The sequence below is a fragment of the Pteropus medius genome, unplaced genomic scaffold (assembly GCF_902729225.1).
Source record: "Pteropus medius unplaced genomic scaffold, Ma_sr-lr_union100, whole genome shotgun sequence".
Classification (NCBI taxonomy): Eukaryota; Metazoa; Chordata; class Mammalia; order Chiroptera; family Pteropodidae; genus Pteropus; species Pteropus medius.
The window spans coordinates 10291545-10310953 of record NW_024350926.1 but is presented as its reverse complement, the minus strand read 5'-3'; the positions used below and the strand labels follow the sequence as shown (position 1 = coordinate 10310953).

Below are 19409 nucleotides of genomic sequence, written 5' to 3'. Positions count from 1 at the left end.
TATTAAAGTTATTCCAACAATTCCGTTTCACTGAATATTGTCACTGCTTAATGGGAAAAGAAAGGATTTTCCCCCGCCTCTCGTCAGAAAGAGAGTGCCTTTTGATTAGATTTTGAAAAGCTTTAATGAACTTTTCTCCCTTTCTTGCCCATACTTCCTCATTTCAGTGACCGCAATGGTCTATTCATTCATTCTTTCGTTCGAAGTACTTACTGAGTGCCAGGCGTCTTCCAGGCTCTGTGCTAGACTGTAGGGTTGGAGTTACCAATCGAAATAACAGCTGAGTGAAATTCGAAAGCTTTAAAGAAGATAATCCAACACGAAAAAAATGTTAGTGGGCGTTTCTGTTAAAGTCACCTGCAGCCCCGATGATGGCGAACGTATGTGGCCCAGGCGAGAGAGTGTGCCCAAGCGCCCCCGACACAGACGCCCCCACAGCACCGATAGTTGCCGGCTGTGCCCCTCCACTGCCCAGCACCTACAGTCAGGAGAGACTGTTGTGAGGGTGAACAAAATAATAATACAAAAAAGCATGCCCGGTGCAAAGCAAGCATTCAGACGCGTTAAGTGTTAACTAACGCTCGCTTTTCCGCGTATACTGCTTGCTCCTCCCCTCCCCCTCCCCCCCTGCACCTTTGCCTCTGTTATCACTGGGGATGGAAACGTCAGATAACGATGCAAGAGACAAAGACAGTTTGAAAAGTCAGTTCGGCCTTTAAACGAGTAACTTTTCCAGCGTCAGAGGGAACGTAAGATCGAGAAGCACTTAGTGAGGATCAGAGTGAGAATCAGGTTGCCCCCTGATTTCCGCCCCCCCCGCACCGCCCCCCAGTATTGTGAGAAACTCAGACTTACATTCCTACTTTGGATAGAGGTTACTCGATTTAAAGGGTTACAAATCGAGCTCGAAAATTTTAACACAATTTGCCTTGTAGATACTAACAGATCTCAAAACCTACCTACGAGGGGCCGTTCTGGTCCAGCAGCAATGTGGCTTTTTGCGTTTGAGGTTTTCCGTGTTGCGTTTAAACTTCAGTGACGTTGGAAACGATACGTACGGAGACAAGTTGCAGAGCTGTGTGGCCTCCCTCCTCGTTTAGAAATGCAGGAACGGCCGTCTTGGACTGAGATCACAAACTGGGCACCGGCCAAACTGAGTTTCATCTAAATACGGATTGTAGAGAAGTTGTTATAACTGGATGGGCTTGGAATTGATAGGTCGCCCCCTTGTTCTTCTGAAATGGCCACCTCAAAAGCAGGGAGACCCCGACTTTATATGTATGTGTGTTAATTTCTTTAATTCTCTGTTCAGTGGGTCTATCGTTAATCTTTTCTTATTGTGAAATGTAAAACATATAGAAAAGTGCTCAAAACCAAATTCGACTCGGCGATTTATCACAGAATAAAGACATTAGTGTAATCGCTCCTGGCTTTTCCTTGTGTACCCCACTTAAACTTATCTAGTGGGTATATGCTTCACGGTACTCAAAGATGTGCACTCCCCACCTGCTAAGCGAAACCCAGCACCACCAGCAGGTATGAGTCTGTCACGATCCTTCCAAGGTCCTTTACGAGAGATGCTACGCTGTTCCTTAGGATTCTCAAAGTGATCATTTTTAACATCCTTCTTCAAGTCACATTGCAAATTCATTGGCACCTGCCGGGTGCTTAATAACGTCAACGCCCCAAGTTATCAACTTCTGCTTTGGTTTTCTTGGGAGCGTATTGGTAGTCCTTTCCAATAGTAATATTGTAAAATTAAATATCTTTAAAAGTTATCTCCGTTGCCAGCATGATGGTCTCCTCCTGTTTAGCCGTTTGTCAGTTCCCCCTTTATCCCGATACCCCCTCGGCCGACGCTCCACTTACCTGGTCAAGACAAGGCTCCTCGAGGGGAGTCACACGGAGGGCCCCCCGCGGTCTTTCCATTCTCCGTCCCCATTCAGTCTTTCAACTTTTATGACCTCGGCACTTATTTCTTATGCAGGATAATCCTGAATTAATTTGTGCCCCGGATGTTGATTTTATAGTCAACCTTTAGAGTTCATGCCTTCCGCTTGGCTTGTGACCTGTCTGTCCCCTAATGAGCAGCTCGTGTGCTGGTTCCAGGGCCACAGACGCCACCAGTGTGGGACATCGACGAGAATGGCTGTGACTTTCTGGAATCCGCACTTACTTTATTCACCCACTTTCTCATTTTGTTCATACTGTTGAATTCAGTGTGCGTGTCCCATGGACAAGCAATTTATCACATGTTTGGCTCTTACTCACCTTCTTTTGCCACAGTTTGGTAATTTCTGCCAAAATACATGCTCTAGTCAGCCTTTTGGTTGCAGGGAACAGAAGGTTACATAAGATAGCTTACCTGAACAGGAGAAGCGTAGCATGGACAGGAAGTTTCCGGAGTCCAAGGAGAGGGAAGGAAACCAGCCCCGGCCCATCCCAGGCCAGCCCTGCTGAGCAGAAAGCCCTTAAAAACCAAGGTAGCTTCTAGAAGCCAAGGAAACCACCGATTCTCTCTCACCCAGCCCTCTTCCCTGCACGGCCATCTCTCCCTCCTTTCCTCTACCTCTCTCTGTGCTTAAATTCTGTCTTTTCTTTGGGCACTGGCTTCCTCTGCATTTTGGAAGCTGGTACCTGGTCTTCCTCAACATCTGAGTTTGGGTGCCTGTCCCTAACTGACCAGTGCCTGAGTGTCCTAATTATAGAGTCTCGGTATGAGACTCTTAATGGTTGAGATTAACTTTTTTATTTTTCATTTGGTCCAGACCATGGGTAGACCAGCCTGAGGTTGGCAGTGGCGGGCAGAGCTGTGCTGGGGTAGGAATCCTGCCGAGATGATGGCAGTGGCTGTGTAGGCAGCTTCTTTAGACGGGTCTCGGGAAGGACAGGTAATGTCTGGAGTTCTGGCACCGTAAACTAAGAAGGATTTTTTTTTGTTTTAAATCTCTATCCTTCAAATATGGATCCAACAGCTCAAACAGAAAAAGAACGAGCAAATTCCTCCCAGAATAGGTGGCCGCTGTGTGGGATAGAGAGATAGCTGAGCTCAGTGGGTCATTTCCTGGGTCATGTATGACGTTAAGTGTGAAGATGTCTAAATAGTTTACCGATTATCTTGACTGCACCAACTGCCAGCGTGTTTTGATTTATATCAAGATCATGCTCCATGTTGTTCCGTAATCAGAACGATTTGGGGAGCTGCACTTGAAACACGTCGCCATTTATTACAACTGAGTCTTTGAGAAAACTCAATTGTAAGCACACAATATTTAAATAGAATCGAGAATACCTTGCACTGTCTTACTTACCTTACCCAAAGGAAAGATAATTTACCAAAATGCCATGTTAGCGATCAAAGTGTAATAAGCACAGTAATGGTGTCAGCAGGACAGAGGGATTTGGGAGCCCAAGGATTGAGGTACGTTCATCGTGTGAGGTGACCTCCATGGAGATGGCAGAGCCTGAGCGGTCAGTGAGCTGCTTTGCCCTTGAGGAAGAAGATGGTCCTAGGAGAATGGGACCAGTTCTTATTCAAATGGCCATTAGGACATTTTGTTTAATTGGGATGCAGTAAAGGTGTCTCTTATTAGAAAGGCGATACTACTGCTACTTAAAGTCGCCAAGTAGGTGATTTATTTCGAAACCCTCCTGTTCCAGTAACAAATACGTGGAAGAAATTCGGCCGACGAGCCTTCCCTGGCCTGGCTTGTGTGTGTGTGTACGCCTGTGTCCTTGTGCCTCGTTTTTTGAGGGGAGGTGATGAATGCTGAATTTGGAGTCCCGAAGTCAAGTTCTATTCTTGATCCTGCTGTTTCTTAGGGTAAATCCTTGGAAGGCTCGATGCCTTCCAGTTCCCTTGCTCTAAAGATGCGAGGTTGAATTATCATCTCTATTAACTCCGGGGTGACATTGGCTGGGGAATAGGAGTAAATTGTGTTGGAATAACTGTGATTCCCTCCACCTCAAAAAGTAGCTAATTCTTCATGGTACCCAAAGAACAAGCTCCCAGAAAGCTGAGTTTTGGTTGCTTTTTTATAATGTCTAATCACCACTGTACTAACTTCATTTCTATCTCTTTTTAATGCTGCCTCTTAGCATACGCTCCATTCAACATTCAATTAGCATGCCGGCTATGAGGTAAAGTATATTTCTACAAAATGAAAAGTTGGTCTCACGCTTTCTTATTCTTTAACAGAGTGTTTACCTTGAACTGTTATGAAGTGGGGAACTCGAATTCTGCTGTGAGCAAGCTGTGTGTTTAACACTGTGATCGCGTGGGATGGTTGCAGGAGATCCAGTAAATGTTTGTGATTTAAAACAGCAAAAAAGAATTATTTTCTGTCTCGCTTTGTAAATCTGCTGTTTCACATCTGCAGTCTGTCTAATGGAAAGAGCGAACGCGCTTCATCTCATAAGTCTTGCACGTCGGTGGCTGTAGGCGCCTCACCAGCTCTGCCCACATCGATTCGCTTCTCTCCCCGCTCCCCGTTGTCACTTCTGCCGTCCCGCTCTGACATCGGGAGCCAGCTGTGACTTAACTCGTGTCCTCTCTCTTCGGGAAGCACTTGTCACATGTTATGACCTCATCTCCCTCTCTAGCGAGGCAGAGGTCTCTAACCAACTCTGCTTGGCTGAAACGTGGGTTACATAAGAACCAAAGGCCTGGAGGGCTGTTACAAGCCGCCCGCTTGCCGCCCCCTTCCCCGGGGTTGCTGACTGTGTCAGCTGAGGGTGGGACCTGAGAATGTGCATTGCTAAGAGCTTCGTAAGAGCTACGGATGCAGCTCGCTGGTCCAGGGACCACACGGGGAATGGCTGCCCATTGCCATCGTGGGAACGAGGAAGCCCCTGTCCCCATCTTCACCTTTTTCATCTTGGTGTAGTAGGAAGAGTATTTGAGGTCGGGCAGATCATACAAGGCCTCAGAGCCCCAGGCGTGAGCGACACAGGTCCTGGGATCCTCCTTGATCGATGGGGCTGAACCTGAAGCCATGGGAGGGGCTGGCTCTCTGCGGGGTCAGAGGGCTTCCGTTAGCCATGGCAGCTCTGCGAGGAGGCCGGGCCCCGGTTCCGTGCTCCCCCTTTTCTTCCGGTCTCTCCTTTTGCATCTGTCACGCTGCCCCCGGGGCCCCGGGTCTCTGTCATGCTGTCATGGAAGCTCCTCCAGCCCTGCTCGGAGATGTGGGTTCAAGCAGGAACCATGCCAGGCAGCACGTGGCTGTGAACACAGGTTCAGCCGATCTAACGGTGGCGTTTGCTTGGCAAGTTGGCGTAGCGCCAGAACTGATGTTCGGCCTGACTAGTTTCCTCTTGGCACAGGTGCCTGCTGTATCTGTATCTCTGGGTCTAAGACTGGCCCCGTTCATGAAGTCCCAAGCCTCACTGTAGAAATCTTAGAACAGAAATGGGTAATCTTACGTAACAGTAGTACACATTGGTATATGTGCCCACACACCCGTGGGACAGAGAAGCATTTCTGTTCTTTTGCTCATTGAGAATAATGAGCAATACAGTCAACTAACAATGTTTTCGAAATTGATGGGTTTTTCAGTGTTCGCGATTTTACTATTTGTTTTTTTTTTTCCCTCTCCCCACAGAAACTCCCCGACTTTCAAATCGTTTGAAGAAAAGGTCGAAAACTTAAAGGCAAGTAGAGAGGTGAACAGGCTCTTTGTGTTATCCTTCTTGGGGCCTTCCCTTTCTTTGGCATGGGTAAATCATTCTAAAAACATTCAAAGAACTTTGATAACTTTATTCTTTGCACGATTAATGAAGATTTAAGGTGATACGTACTCATAGTGTTTTGGAGTGTATGTCGTCACATGGCAGCATTCTAAGTCCTGAAAAGAAACGTATAATTTAAAAAAAACAATAGTAACTTGGAAGTTTATATTTTTCATTTCAAATACTTTGTAATTGGACAAAATTTAAGATAAATGTTATTGTATAAAGTTAAAGATATAGAAGAGCAGAAATCCAAACAAGAAAAATTGGTCTCACCACCCAGAGACAGTGATACATGTGTACAGGGTGACTATGCTAGTGTGATTTAAAAATTAACCATACATCATAAACATTTTTCTGTATCATTGTTCCTTCCCAATGTTGTGTTTAATGGCTGTGGGCATATTCCTTATAATGTACATCGTTTATCCAGTCCTCAATTATTGAACGTTTTTATTATGATGATGATGCCACAATGATGATCATTGACTGTCATATTTTTTGATTGCTTTGATTCCGGCGAAGGTGGACATTTTCCATAATGATTAGATTTACAACCTTGTAAACTGTATTATCTTCAAGATTATATTCAAAACTATAAAATCATCCACTCTCAGGATCACGAGTCACCAGAAAGGTTGTTTAGTCTCATTCACTGCCCACCCTTCTCTGCAGAGTTCCTGCAATGCCCACGTGTTCATTTCTACCTAAACTAGTTCTGATAATTACGGCGGACATTTTTTAAGGGTTGAAACTAATATGTTAAATGTTTCCTATAAGTCAACTTAAAAATGCAGATTTACTCTTAAGAATGCTAACCGAGTCACTTGTTTCTGAGTGCATCATTTTTTAGTTAGAGAAGCAGGGTGCATGCTTATGGGAAGAAAAACATGCTGTTAGTTGCAATCCAAGCCAGTGACGACCGTGGAGTGAATTAAGGTCAAAGTCGAGAGATGTTTAGAATTAAGAAATGACAGACAAAAAGTTAGTGATTGACTAACAAGAGGGCGACCGATGATGGGCAGCTCCCAGGTGCCTGACGGGGACAGCTAGGCCATGCTGCTGCCATTCAAAGTCTTAGGAAAGAATGGAGAAGGGCTCAGGCATAGGGAGTTCGGTTTTAGACACGTCGAATTTCAAGGAGTTTTAACATTTTATTATCCTTGAGAACGTGTTTTAAAAATTTTAATAAAGATACACTGGATACAACGTATGCAAATTTTTCAAACAATTCAAAGGTTTTGGATGGGAAACCAAAAAGAATGAGAGAAAAATTTCAACTAGATTCCAGCTGTTAATGAGTCTCTGGCCAGTCATAAGATTGAGCAAAGAGCAAGGTCAAGTTAACCACACTGTGAGTTGCATCCTTGGTCATTGCCTGGTCCCTTAATGTTAGTCACCTGTCCTGTTCAGTCAGTAATCTGAGATGTAACAGAGAGAGAGCATCAGCGTTGTTCAGGACAAAGTGCCGTGTGAGGGCTTGAAAGCATAAAATGTTGTACAAATGTAAGGCAGACACACTCATTCAGACGCATGTTTATGGATAAAGTTTCAGGCCAGATAAGTTGGTGTGTGGGAAGCACCTGGAGACCCCGTTAGAGTGTAGCTTTCAGTGCTGCGGACGGAGGCGGGAGGCCGGCCTGAGACTCTGCATTTTCTCACACGCTCCCAGGCGATGACTCATCTACAGGTCCTTGCACCACACTCTGCGTAGCAATGGGTTAGAAAGCTGACACTGTCACTGAGAAAAACACACGTTTCTTTCCTTTGCTGAATGTGCGGCTGAATGCATAATTTGATGGACTACATAGTATTATCTAAAGAGAATTCAATAGATATTTTAGAATAGATATCTATCCTAAATTCTTCAGACAGATTTCCCTATGAAGAACAATAAGCAGATAGGGAAAAAAAGAGGAGAGGCAGCATTGACCAATCCGAACTCATTCAGCAGAAAGATCACGAGTTTTTCTATTAAACTGCACTAAACATCGCTGTGCTCTTGGGTGCCTAATTTATTTGAAGTACGATTTGACTTACTTTATGCAGAGTCAGCTAAGTTTGTGTTTCATGACGTCTTTTCCTTTTCGAACTTGATTTAAAGTCAAAAGTAGGGGGGACCAAGCCTGTCGGCGGTGATTTTGGCGAAGTCTTGAATTCGACGGCAAATGCCAGCGCCACCTCCACAGAGCCACTTCCAGACCAGACCCAGGAGAGGCCGTGAGATGCCTGCCTCTGTCCGGCCACCCACTGCCAGACGCTGCAAGCGGGGCCCAAGCACATCTCGTCCATGTTCATTGCTGTGAATTTTTACCCTGTGTGCTATTATTTAGCTTTACATATTCCTTTGACCAAACAGTCTGTGGGTTGAGCAAAATGAATATATCCTCACTGCTATATTCCTGGGCAACACCCTCTAATGTGCATCGAAGGCCCTTTACTTAGGAAGCACCATTATAAAAACACGTGTAGTCCCTGGGACCCGCCTCCCCGCCCCCCGCCCCACCTCCCCGGCAAAAAAAAAAAAAAAAAAAATCTGCGAAGCTGTAGGTTGTCATAATGGATTTCCTGTTTTATGCCAGTTTGATCTTTGTCTTCTATATGATTTTCTTTTTTTCTTCTTCGACCCTTTGTGTATTTGATTCTTCACTAAAATTGTTCTTTAAATTTTTCCGAATCCTGATTTTTATAAGTTTTGGCATAATTTTCTTTACCACCAAGGGAAGAACTACCACCTATAAAAACTATTTTTGAAAAGACAATTGTTTTGGTATAAGGCGTCTAATCTTGGGTGTCTGAAGACACCAGACTCAATAAATCGGCTCTACATCCCATCCACTATAGTTTCGTAAATGACAATATGTATGGTAATTCAAACTCCTAGGTGACTTCAGAGTGGAAACCTTACATCCTTGTTTGTCACCATTGGTGACAGTAATCGTTTCCGTGTATTGGTTCTTATGCCACTTCTATCAACTTATTTTTTGCCAGATTAAATTTGAGTTTCAGAATCAATTGCAAAGTAACATTCTAAATCAAGCATATTGTATTATCAGTAGGTTGATATATGAACACTCTTATCAAGTGTTCAATTCAAAAGCCCGAAAGTTTTTTAGATCTAGGTGGCTATAAAAATGCTAAAATCAATCACACTGGGGTTTGCTGTCTTCATTTAATTCATTTAGCGCCATTTAAGATAAGCACACAAAGTTATATGACTAATATAACTTGAAAAAATTTTATACTAAGGGATTGGCGGTAACTCCAGAAGATTTACTGCATTGATAAGAATCAACTCATCATTTTCTACTGATATGTTTTCAGTGTTTTAGAAATTATTAAATGATTCTGTAGACATTGCCCCCTACTTCAAAAACTGTCAGGGCTGAACACACCAAAGCCTCCGCAAGCATCTGCACAGAGGCCACAGTACTCTGTTAATTCTAAGGTCTACTCACTCATCACCAACACCTTTTCCTTACGCTGTGTATGATTCTGGCCTACAATGTTGTATTTGTTATTTATCAAGTTGTGATTGTTTTATTATTGTTTATGCCAAATGTTAATTGCCAAGCTTGGACTGACCTAAAGCATTTTTAAAAAGCATGACTAGATTTACTTCAGGATACATTATCTTATGAAAACCAAATTTGGGAAGCCACAAGTGTTGATTATTATAAAGTAACATGCTGCCATTCTTGATTATTAGAGCTTTTGTTAGAACTTAAGATGCGTTTGAAACTCTGCTCTATTACATGTGAAAAGCTTAATAGATTCTGTATGTCTGTAGCATAGGTCTCGATATTCATTATGGTCTGGAGACAGCTTGTTGTAGTAAATAATCAACTGGTGTCTATGCTTTGAAAAAAGGCAATTTTTTTTTTTTTTTACCATCTGCTTTAAATCACTACTTCATGGCATCTGACTAACGTATTATAAATTATTCCTCATAGAGGATTTAAGGCAAAGGTGGTTGAAGCACTGTCCTAGAGTGGATCTGTAGAAAAATTTTTTTAAAACACAAATATTGTGGTTACTCAGCATAACTGTTAAGTTATATTTTTCTACCGATTACCTAGTCTTTCAATTTTTTACCACAGTATCGTCTCATCATATTGTTTCTGGAGCGTCCTGCCCTGTTACTATCTTTTCGAGAAGGCAAAATGGCAGTTTTTTTAGTTGAGTGAAATATCCTCAAATCCCTTTAGTTTATGGGGAGAAATGATAGAAATCGGGGTGGAAAATGGGATGGGTGTATGTGTGTATTGGTGATGGCTGTGAAGGTAGAAATAGAGAATCATTGCACTTTATCGAAAAATGATTTAAGCTATTGCGTACTCTGCTTCTTAAAGTACTAATCAAAAGTAGAGGGAGGATGCATTTAGAAAAACAAACGTGATTTAGAAATATTATTCAGAATGGTCTTTGCGGAAGATTCAATGTTATAGACTCAGTTACACTCTACTGTGTTTTCTGTTTGACACTAAGATAACAGCAACTGAGAGCAAACTCAGGTATTCAAGGGTTCAAGAAGTGTCAGAGAAGAAAGCCACCCCTGAAATTGTCCCCTTCTTCAAAGAAATGGCCTTCGTTTACGTTTACGGAGTTTGTGGGAAATAAAGCGAGAATTCTTACGCTCATGAGGACAAAGTAATGACTGGAGGACAGTAGAACTTACTGGCTTATCAGTTTAGTAACTCAAAGAAACTACTGAAGTAGAGAAAAAGCACGTTTAATTCGGAATCACTATTTCTGGATCTGTTAATCAAGAAAGGCACACTGTCTATTTTTCTTTTGTATAGGATTTGAAAACAATAAAAATGCTGTAATTTGGGTATGGGTCCTTTTGTCTGTGTTGCCTGTCTGTTGAGGAAAGGCGTGACAACTTCTCTCCAAAGCCCTCATTTCTTGGATAGGGAGAAAACCATAGGCAGCTGTACGGGATCAGTGTATCCAACAAAACTGAGAAGGCCTCACGATGACGACCCAGAGGCACTTGAGAGTGACTACTGGTTGTACATGTGCCAAAGATGCTGCGTGAGGCCGTGTCGGGATCACGTGTGTTGCTTTATAGCTCTTGAGACCCCCATGAAAAATCAGATTTTTGCCCTTAGGAAGGAGGCATTTGGCCATTAATTAGTGACTGTCACATTATAATTGGGTTAATTAGAGACCACGTTGAGTTAATCTAAAGCATTATCACGTTTACATACACCTGCAAACCTTCGATTTCACAATTATCTCATTGTTCTGAATCGAAACCAAATTAAGCCAAAATACCTTCACTCTTAGTTTGTAAGCCACCAGAGGGCAGGGTCTGCATGTGCCCATCGCTTGCCAGGATTTCATAAATGCTATTTGGTGACTGAAATTCTTGCCAACTCTCAAATGTAATTTTGAGGTTACTTAGGGAGGTTGGCTGGTAGTGTGATTATTTTAATGTGGTGGTTTCCCCAGCACACGGTAAAAACCGAGGTTCTGTTGTTGGAATATTTTTAAGTGGGTAATATCTTCCTCTGTAACGGTATGTCAATGTGCTTTCAAGTTCCCCCGTTGGTTTCTAGGATTCTCTGCTCTTATTTTCTTTCCAGTTTGACTATTTTTCTGGTATTGCATTCTTCCAACTCTTTAAATGTTATAGCCTGTTCCCACTCATCACCTACATAATCTTATTCATCTCTATGGCTGAAAAGACTGTCTTTCGAGTGATACTAATGTTTCCCCAGTGTATGGCAAGCCCTGTCCTTCCCCCCAGTTTTTCATGCATGCTTAAGAGGCATGAATTTCTAATCAGGTCCTGGTCACCTCCATCTAGCCACTAATAGCCGCTATTTATTGAGCTTCCTATAAGTGCTGGACATTGAACATTCATTTCCTTTAATATTTTACTCAAGGATGTGGCAGTGCCACTATTTTATAGGTTTGATCACAGCCAGGAGACATGGAGCCAGGACTTGGAACTATTTTCTCTTCACTTTCCTTGCCATCCACCATTACTAATGTTTTTACAAAGCACACTAACAATTTGCAAAGCTATCGGGGAAGAAAAAAGAGCTGTATAATAAAGAAAGAGGAAGGGGTGGTTCAAGGAGCAGAGCAGGGTCAGAATCCCTAAGGTGCCATGAAGGTGTTAAAACACTGCCATTAGAGCTGATGCGAAGTTGGTGCTGTTTAGACAAGTACAAAATGTGCAGACATCTTGTTGATATGCCCAGTCCTTCACACTTCCTCTCACTTGATGCTTCTGTGATGCTCTCCCAAAGGCAGAGAACTAAGTAAGCATAACTTGAAGTTGGGTGCTATCAAGTCATACATTTAAAAACTTGGGGATTTGCCCCAGAATTCCTGTTGTCACAATCCTGAAGGAATTTATCATCTGGCTGAGGTAGGTCATGAGCATAATACATCTATTGCATTTAAGAGCTGGGGTATTAGTAACCCCATTTGTCCTGGAGATACTGATAAAGTTTACACAGCACTTCCTTAAATTTAACACAAGGTCTAATAACTTGGTTTACAAGTGAGGAAACCCAATTAAAATTAAATTGGCTTGCCTGAGGTCAGGATGAAGAGTCAGGACTAGAACTAAAAGGTTCTTAATGCGACTGGCCAACGCTCATTATAATTTACCACACTGTTCCCTGCGGGGAAGTCAAAGTAGCAACAGCCATACAGAGTAATGCAAAAATGTTTTGGGCAAGACTTCATTAATGGCTAGGGGAAATAAATGGTTTAGTGCCAAGAGGGGAGAATTCACCTCGAGCAGAAGTTATTGTAAGCCCCTTCCTGAATTTGAAAGGATAACCTTACAGCTGGCTAATAGTAATGTCTCTGTATGTATGTGATTCACACAATTATGCACCATACCACTGTTAGTGCATTCCTAGGGTTCTGTATCTTGTCTGACTATCCAATTGATGAGAACATCAGCAAGATTCAAAACCCAGTCGAAGACATTAATTATTAGGGGCTGTGGTCCTAACAAAACATTCCTTCCGTCGAAGTACCTGCAAATGAGTTGGAAAGGGTGCACGCCACCTCCCCCTCCCCCCGCCTCGGTGTTAGGCTCAGTTCTAAAGAGCGTGGGCACATTCTCAGAAGACATTGGGGGTGGGGAGAGACAATCATGAGTGAGGGTGGAGGGCTCTGCTGGTGCATATTCCGGCATATTCCAAAATTTCTTAAGTTCTCTAGAAGAGACTGGAGGGTATATTTTTTTTAAAAAAATGCATACCTAGAGGTGACAAAAACGTCTAGAAGAGATTACTGTTTTTGTAACGTGGGTGGCCTGACTGCAGAAGAGGCAAAGAAAGACGAACTGGGATCCGGGACTTCACAAATGTTTGAGACCTACTGTGTGCAGTATCAGGGACCCAACAGCAAAATTCCTGTTCAAAAATGGGGGGAGCTAAAGGTTACTAAGGAAACAATATGGCATATTAGGACGCGCTAAATGGTAGAGAAAACCGGGGGAGCGGGACGGTGTGTATTTGGGGTTCCAACTCCATATAAGGCAATCAAGGAGAACCTCTTATCTAAGAAAAGAGCGGTGGGGGAACGAGCTTTGCGGCCACCCGGGGAACACGCGCAGGCGGCGGGGGCAGCAACTGCCGCATTACTAGAATTTACAGCAGGACAAGGCCCAAGGGATGCCTGGGAGGGCGAAATTTCCAGGGTGAACAATGCTTTCCAAGCAAAACTGAGCGCTCGCTGTCAGCAGAGTACCGCCCCCCACCTGCTTAACCCACCAAGGCGGTCCTAAAGCCCTGGCAGCCCTAAGGCCCTGGCAGCCCCGCGCGCATGCGCCGGCCAGACCACGCCCGCCGGCCTCAGCGCTTTGCGGCGAGGGGGCGGAGCCTTCGCTGCCCCGCCCGTGACCCGCGCGCTTGCGGAGAGGTTAAATGTCAGAGGTCTGGAGCCGTCATGGCGGCGCTGTGTCGGACGCGTGCCGCGGCTGCCGAGAGTCATCTCCTGCGCCCGTTCCTCTTCGCTCGGCCTCGTCGAGGCGCGGGCACTGAGAGTGGCTCCGGGAGCGAGAGTCCGGAGTCCGCGGAGCCTAGAACGCGCCCAGGCGGCTTCGCGAGCGCCCTGGAGCGTCACTCCGAGCTGCAGCGGAAGGCGGGGCTCGGCCGGCCGGGGGTGAGTCGCGGCAGCTACGCTGGCGACGTGGTGGGCGGGGACGGGAGTCGGGACGGAGCTCGGCGAGGGGGTGCGGCCGGGAGTCGGCGTCCGGCCGGGGCCTGGGTCCCGGCCCAGGCGGTGGAGCCGGGAGGGAGGGCGGAGCCCGGCGTGGGGAGTGGAGCGGGCAGCCGGAACGCCTCTTGCCCAGCCGCTGGGCGCTTGGAACGGAGCGTGTGGCTGCTGTTTTTCCTCCATCGGTTGTGCTTTTGAGTGGCATTACGTGCTGGACTGCGGTGTCCACACCGCTTTGCGCGTGTCTTCGGGAGGCGAGCGCTGCCAGAGCGGCGGTCCAGGGCGACTCCTGGACTCGGAGACGAATTGGACTCACACCGGAGAGGCTGGGCTCACTGATGGTCTTGTTTTAAGACTGTAGCTCCAGCGTGGAGCTTCTTGTCTGGTGTACAGGGTTCTTTATAAATATGCATTAATTCAGTGGCTGGGTGAAGGAGAGAATTATTGTCCCTACAAACTTGAGCAAGCAATTAAATCTGTCAGTGCTTCACTTTTCTGTAAATGACTTAAAAAATTCCCATCCGTCTCAAGCAATACTTCTGTAAAATACGGTAGGATTACTAGATAGATGAAATGGAAGAAATAGACATAAATGCCAGCCAGATTTTTAAATTATTAGATTCAGCAGACATGAAAGTGGATGTCTGGCAATGTAAGTTATATGAAAACAAACTCCGTTTCTGTATTTACTTCCTTGGAGACCAGTTCCAGACAGTTCACAGACTGGTAGTGTCCTGGATTAGAGAAAACTGCCTGGCATCTAGTGCGGTGCTTGACTCTTAGTGGGCTCTCAGTTAAGTGTTTGGCAAATGGGTGCGTGAGTGAATTGTACACATCGTGCGTATTTGAACTTCATTTATGCTTGAGCTGTCTTTGACTTGAGATCTCTGTGACTGGTCCAGAAACAGTTGTACAAGTGATAATAGTGTACAAGCTGGAGCATCTCAGTTTTATGAGCTCATCTGTCTAGAAGAATAGTTGAACAAAAACAATTGTAAGATAACTGAAAATACCTCGTGTTTTAATTTTAATGTTCATTGGAAGTTTTCAGTGCTTTTCTGACTTCCGTTTATGATGAGGAATGTGAGCAGTTATTAGGTGTTGATAGAGATTCAGCTTTGTGAAAAAGTTTCACTTACTGAAGTTTGTGGAGCTATTTCATTGAACAATGTCCTGAGATTACAAGATGTATAAAGTTCATTTTTATTGTGTGATCAGGATTTTTGAAAAAAAATTAATTTTATAAAGTAATATTTGCTCACATTAAAGTGAGAATTTAAATAGCACTGAACGTTATTATGGGGAGTGTAAAAAAAATCCTTTTTCTTTTCCCTACTTTCTCAAGGCTGAAGGGTGTATTTTTTTTAAATGCATACCTCTAGAGATTTTATATTTACATATGTTTTAAAAAGTTAAATATACATATATGCATAAAAACACAAATTGATTGGTATGGTTTTGAAGTATACATTACTATTTCAGAGCGTAAGCTCTGAATTCTGACAGTCTTGGTTTGAGTCCTGTTTCTATCATTTGCTAGCTGCGTTTCCTTAGAAAATTAATATCTGTATTTTTTTTTATAAAAAGAAACCTTACGTCATGGGATTATTTTGGGATTAAATAGAGTCATTATCGAAACACTTAGCATAAGTGCCTGATAATAAGCACTCAGTGTATCTTAGTTGCTGATGATGAAAATGACTATTTTCACTTAAGTATAACTTTGAATATTTTCCTTCTCATTGCATATGAGTAGTATATGTATACTTCATTGAAAAAATAGTTGCTTGATATTCCATGATATGGATATAGCATTGTTTATTTAACCAGACCTTCACTGATAAGCTTCTAGATTTTTGTTTTTTGTTTTTTCTTTTATTGACAGTGCTATAGTGCGCACTTACTTTTTTTTTGCATATTTATGAAATATATGATGAGTCAAAGTGTACACACAATTGCATTTTGATAGATACAGTATATTTACACTGCACTCCCACTTACAGTGCATGATGGTGCCTGCTTCCTCCCTCCCTTATCCGTGTGGGGTATTGTAAGTGGAGTTTCTTGATGTTGGGCAGTCAAAACAAAATACAGAAATTGGGGATTGTGGTTGCTGTCCCTCACCCCTGATAATCAGTTTGTGATTTTTATCAAAACTGCATGTTCACATTTTTTTAATAAGTAAATACTATCATTTTGAACTCATAAAATACACTGTACCAACAAAATTCTGCATTTATGTTATATATATTGGGGTTCTATGTAAGATTTCATTTGTAACATGGTTTCTGCTTAAATATATGTTTTTGGAAGATAGTTTGCTGTTCCCTCAACAAATCCGTACTTGACCTTTGCTTTTTCCCTTGGAATTAGCATCCCTGCCCGCAAATTCCATTGTAAAGCCACCTCTTTCTTCTGTTAAGCCTTTGTCAGCTCAAGGACCAGCTGAAACCCCTTTTGAATGTCCAGGAGCTTTTTTTTAATACTGCCTTTATGTACACACACAACTCTCAAGTTATATTAAAGTCATCTGTGAATTCACTTAACCCCACGTTCTGGGTTGTAGTTCCTGAAGGTCAGGGGTCATTTTTAATTCACCCTTTCATTCCTTGTATGATGCCTTAGACATAAGTAGGGACTGAATATATATTTGTTGATTTGAATTGGAATTAATCTTACACAGTTCAATGGTTAAATAATTATACATTAGAAATAACATCTCAGGTGGTCTGTTATTGGATTTTAAAATATGTACGTCTAGTGATGAAAGTTGAAATTGTACCCATGGATTTACTTATCCATAAAGTGCAGACCTGTGTGCCTGTGTGTGTGCCTTAGGACTAGGTGACATTCAGGAAGAGCCGGGCAAGTCACTCTTAAAAGGAACTTCCCCGTGTAGGCAGGATGGTAATCAAAGGCAGTTCATGAATTCCCTATCCTGAAATTCCAATGAGGTTACTAGTTAAAGGGATCCCAAGTGTAAATGCCCTGAGATGCTCTTGTTCTGTGTGGTAGTTTGTAGATGCCCTCATCCCATGCTTGCCTACCCACTTTGGTTCATTACTTTTAGTATTGGTTTATGCATCTGTCTCTTCAACTAGTTTTTTTTTTTTTTTTTTTTGAGAGTAGAGACCAAGTCCTTTTCACTTTCGTAATCAACATAACACATAACTTATGTATAGAGGACCTAGTAAAATATATTTTTTAAAGTCAGATATCTTTTTCCTTTTTCTTTAAAAAAAATTTAAAAACCTTTAATCCTCTCATGTCAATAATTTGTAGAACCTGTTAAGCTAATCGGGAGCTGTGCTAGCAGATCACCCATCATAGCCACCAGGTGGCAATAACTGAACAAAGAATTGCTTTTGTGCTTTATGAATATTACTTTTCTAAATGGTAGAGGGTGGCATATTTAGCACTTTGGAAAAATGGTTTGGAAGGTTTTTAGCACCACACAGTAGAACATTTTGTTGTTTTAAGATGGACAATAATATTTTACTATTTTAGCATATTTATGTAGAAGCTGGTGTTACATAGTTTATAGTTTCATTTTAGTGATATATTAGAAGACTTCATGTAGATATTTTTTAAATGTTATTTTTTACTTTTTCATGAATATTTCTTAGGGGTATTTTTAATTTTAAAATGCTGGAATATTCCAGAAGACAGAATAGTTAAAGCAGATACATTGTCTTTTCAGAATATAGGAAAAAATCCAAAATATACTTAAATATACTTATATTGGGGAAAATTCTTATATTTTTAGTATAAGTTTTAAGTCTACTGAATTAATATAATAGGAATATTATATAGTTTTATTTTATCCTTTGTTTTCTCACTAGTTTTATAGGGACAGCTTTAAAAATTATTCCAGTGTTTTCAAAACTAATATGTAAAGGAATGTTTAAAAATATTTCTGGTTCTAACATGGTGCCCCCTGGTTTTTACATTATAGAATTCTAAGAGAGTTATCTTAGCATTACTAATAAAAAACCTTCTGAAATATTTAGTTTCACAGTGGAGTCTATAACATTTTCAAAGCATGTTTAGAGGAAATGACCAGTTAATATAAAAACAATGAAAGAGTGTGTTGAAGTAGATAGAAATCTCTAGGGAAAGTAGGTTTTTATCAATGCCACTGATATGCTTATAAATAATACTATACATTTCCTAAAAGAAGATGGATATGTTCTGCATGTGTTTGTTTTGTGGGTGGTCATCTGCTTTGATTGTATGCAATCAGACTCTTAGGATTTCTCAAGTCAGCATGAGCTTTCACTATTTGTATCTTTCTTAACTCTCGTTTTAATGTGTTTGGGTTTGGTTTTACTTTGTATTTTACTTTGTATTAAATTTTTGTCTTTTAATTACATTAAATTTTGCAACATGATTACAATCCACTCATATTTGAGTGGAACCTGGTTTGAAGGAATAAAATTCACCAGTGTTGATTCAGTTTGGATTTCGCCTCTTTTTAAAGCTTTGAGCACTCTGCTGTTGGCAGCTGGCAAACAGTGACTGGAGGACGCTCAGTCAGGGAGTAGGCAACTCAGTAGGTCCCCTGGCCGGGTCGAGACGTTGGTTTCTCCTAGAGGAGATCCGTGCACACTGGGCAGAGAGTGCTTACCCCCGAGACACGACAGTTTCGTTCCTACAAACATTGGTACACGGATCTGCACAGCAGCTTGTGATCGTTCAAACTGGAGGCAGCCCAGCTGTCCTCCGATGGGTCCATGGTTAAACTGGTACATCTCTACGTGAAATGCTTAGTGATGAGAAGGAACACGCCACTGATGCACACATCAGCTGGAACAACTCTAGGGGAAGTATGCTGAGTGCAAGAAGCCAGTCCCAAAGGTCACATGCTGTGTGGTTACACGTAAGTGACATTCTCAAAATGGCAAAATTACAGAGATAGGGAACAGATCACTGGTTGCTAAGAGGGATGGGGGTAGGCCAAAAGGAGATGGAGAGTTACAAAGGAACAACACGAGGGATCCTTGTGATGGAACTGTCATGTAACTGGACTGTGGTGGTGAGTGTATGCATCTGCACATACGATCAAAGTGTATGTAAGTAAACACACCCCCGGCGATGACAGATAAAACTGGTAAAATCTAAATACCATGGGTGGATTGTATTAGCGTCCGTCTCCTTGTATTATACTGTGGTCTTACAAGATGTTCCCATTGAGAGAACTGGATAAAGGGGTACAGGGGTTTTCTCCACGTATTATTTCTTAAAATTGCATGTATATTTACAATGATCTCAAAATACAAAGCTTAATTTTAAAAAATTTCACTAGTCTGTTAGGCCCAGCACTGGTCAGACCCGTGAATTCCATTAGCCCGAGCCGGTTATCCCACATCATTTTCTGTAAAATGATTTCTTTGGTTAGAAGCAATGCTGTGTAGAACACCATGACAATGAATATGAGGTTTTGTCAGTCTATGGATGGTGGTTTTGGTAGAAGCTTCGTGGGCAAGGAA

The 19409-nt window shown here is 42.3% G+C and overlaps 1 protein-coding gene across 9 annotated transcripts in view; it reads left to right on the top strand.

Annotated features, from left to right (window-relative positions):
• LOC120585532 (hairy/enhancer-of-split related with YRPW motif protein 1) overlaps window positions 1–19409 on the top strand; it is a 217759-nt gene that overhangs the window by 59422 nt on the left and 138928 nt on the right. For 5 of the 9 annotated variants that reach the window (XM_039841933.1, XM_039841931.1, XM_039841934.1 and 2 more), the window contains exons 5-7: window positions 4099–4140; window positions 5601–5661; window positions 7832–8245. In XM_039841933.1, coding sequence (XP_039697867.1) covers window positions 4099–4140; window positions 5601–5661; window positions 7832–7951 — 223 coding nt within the window. In that variant the 3' untranslated portion in view covers window positions 7952–8245. Of the gene's footprint in view, window positions 1–4098; window positions 4141–5600; window positions 5662–7831; window positions 13867–19409 lie in introns of those variants that run through there. The other 4 variants (XM_039841928.1, XM_039841930.1, XM_039841929.1 and 1 more) reach the window with 4 other exon arrangements.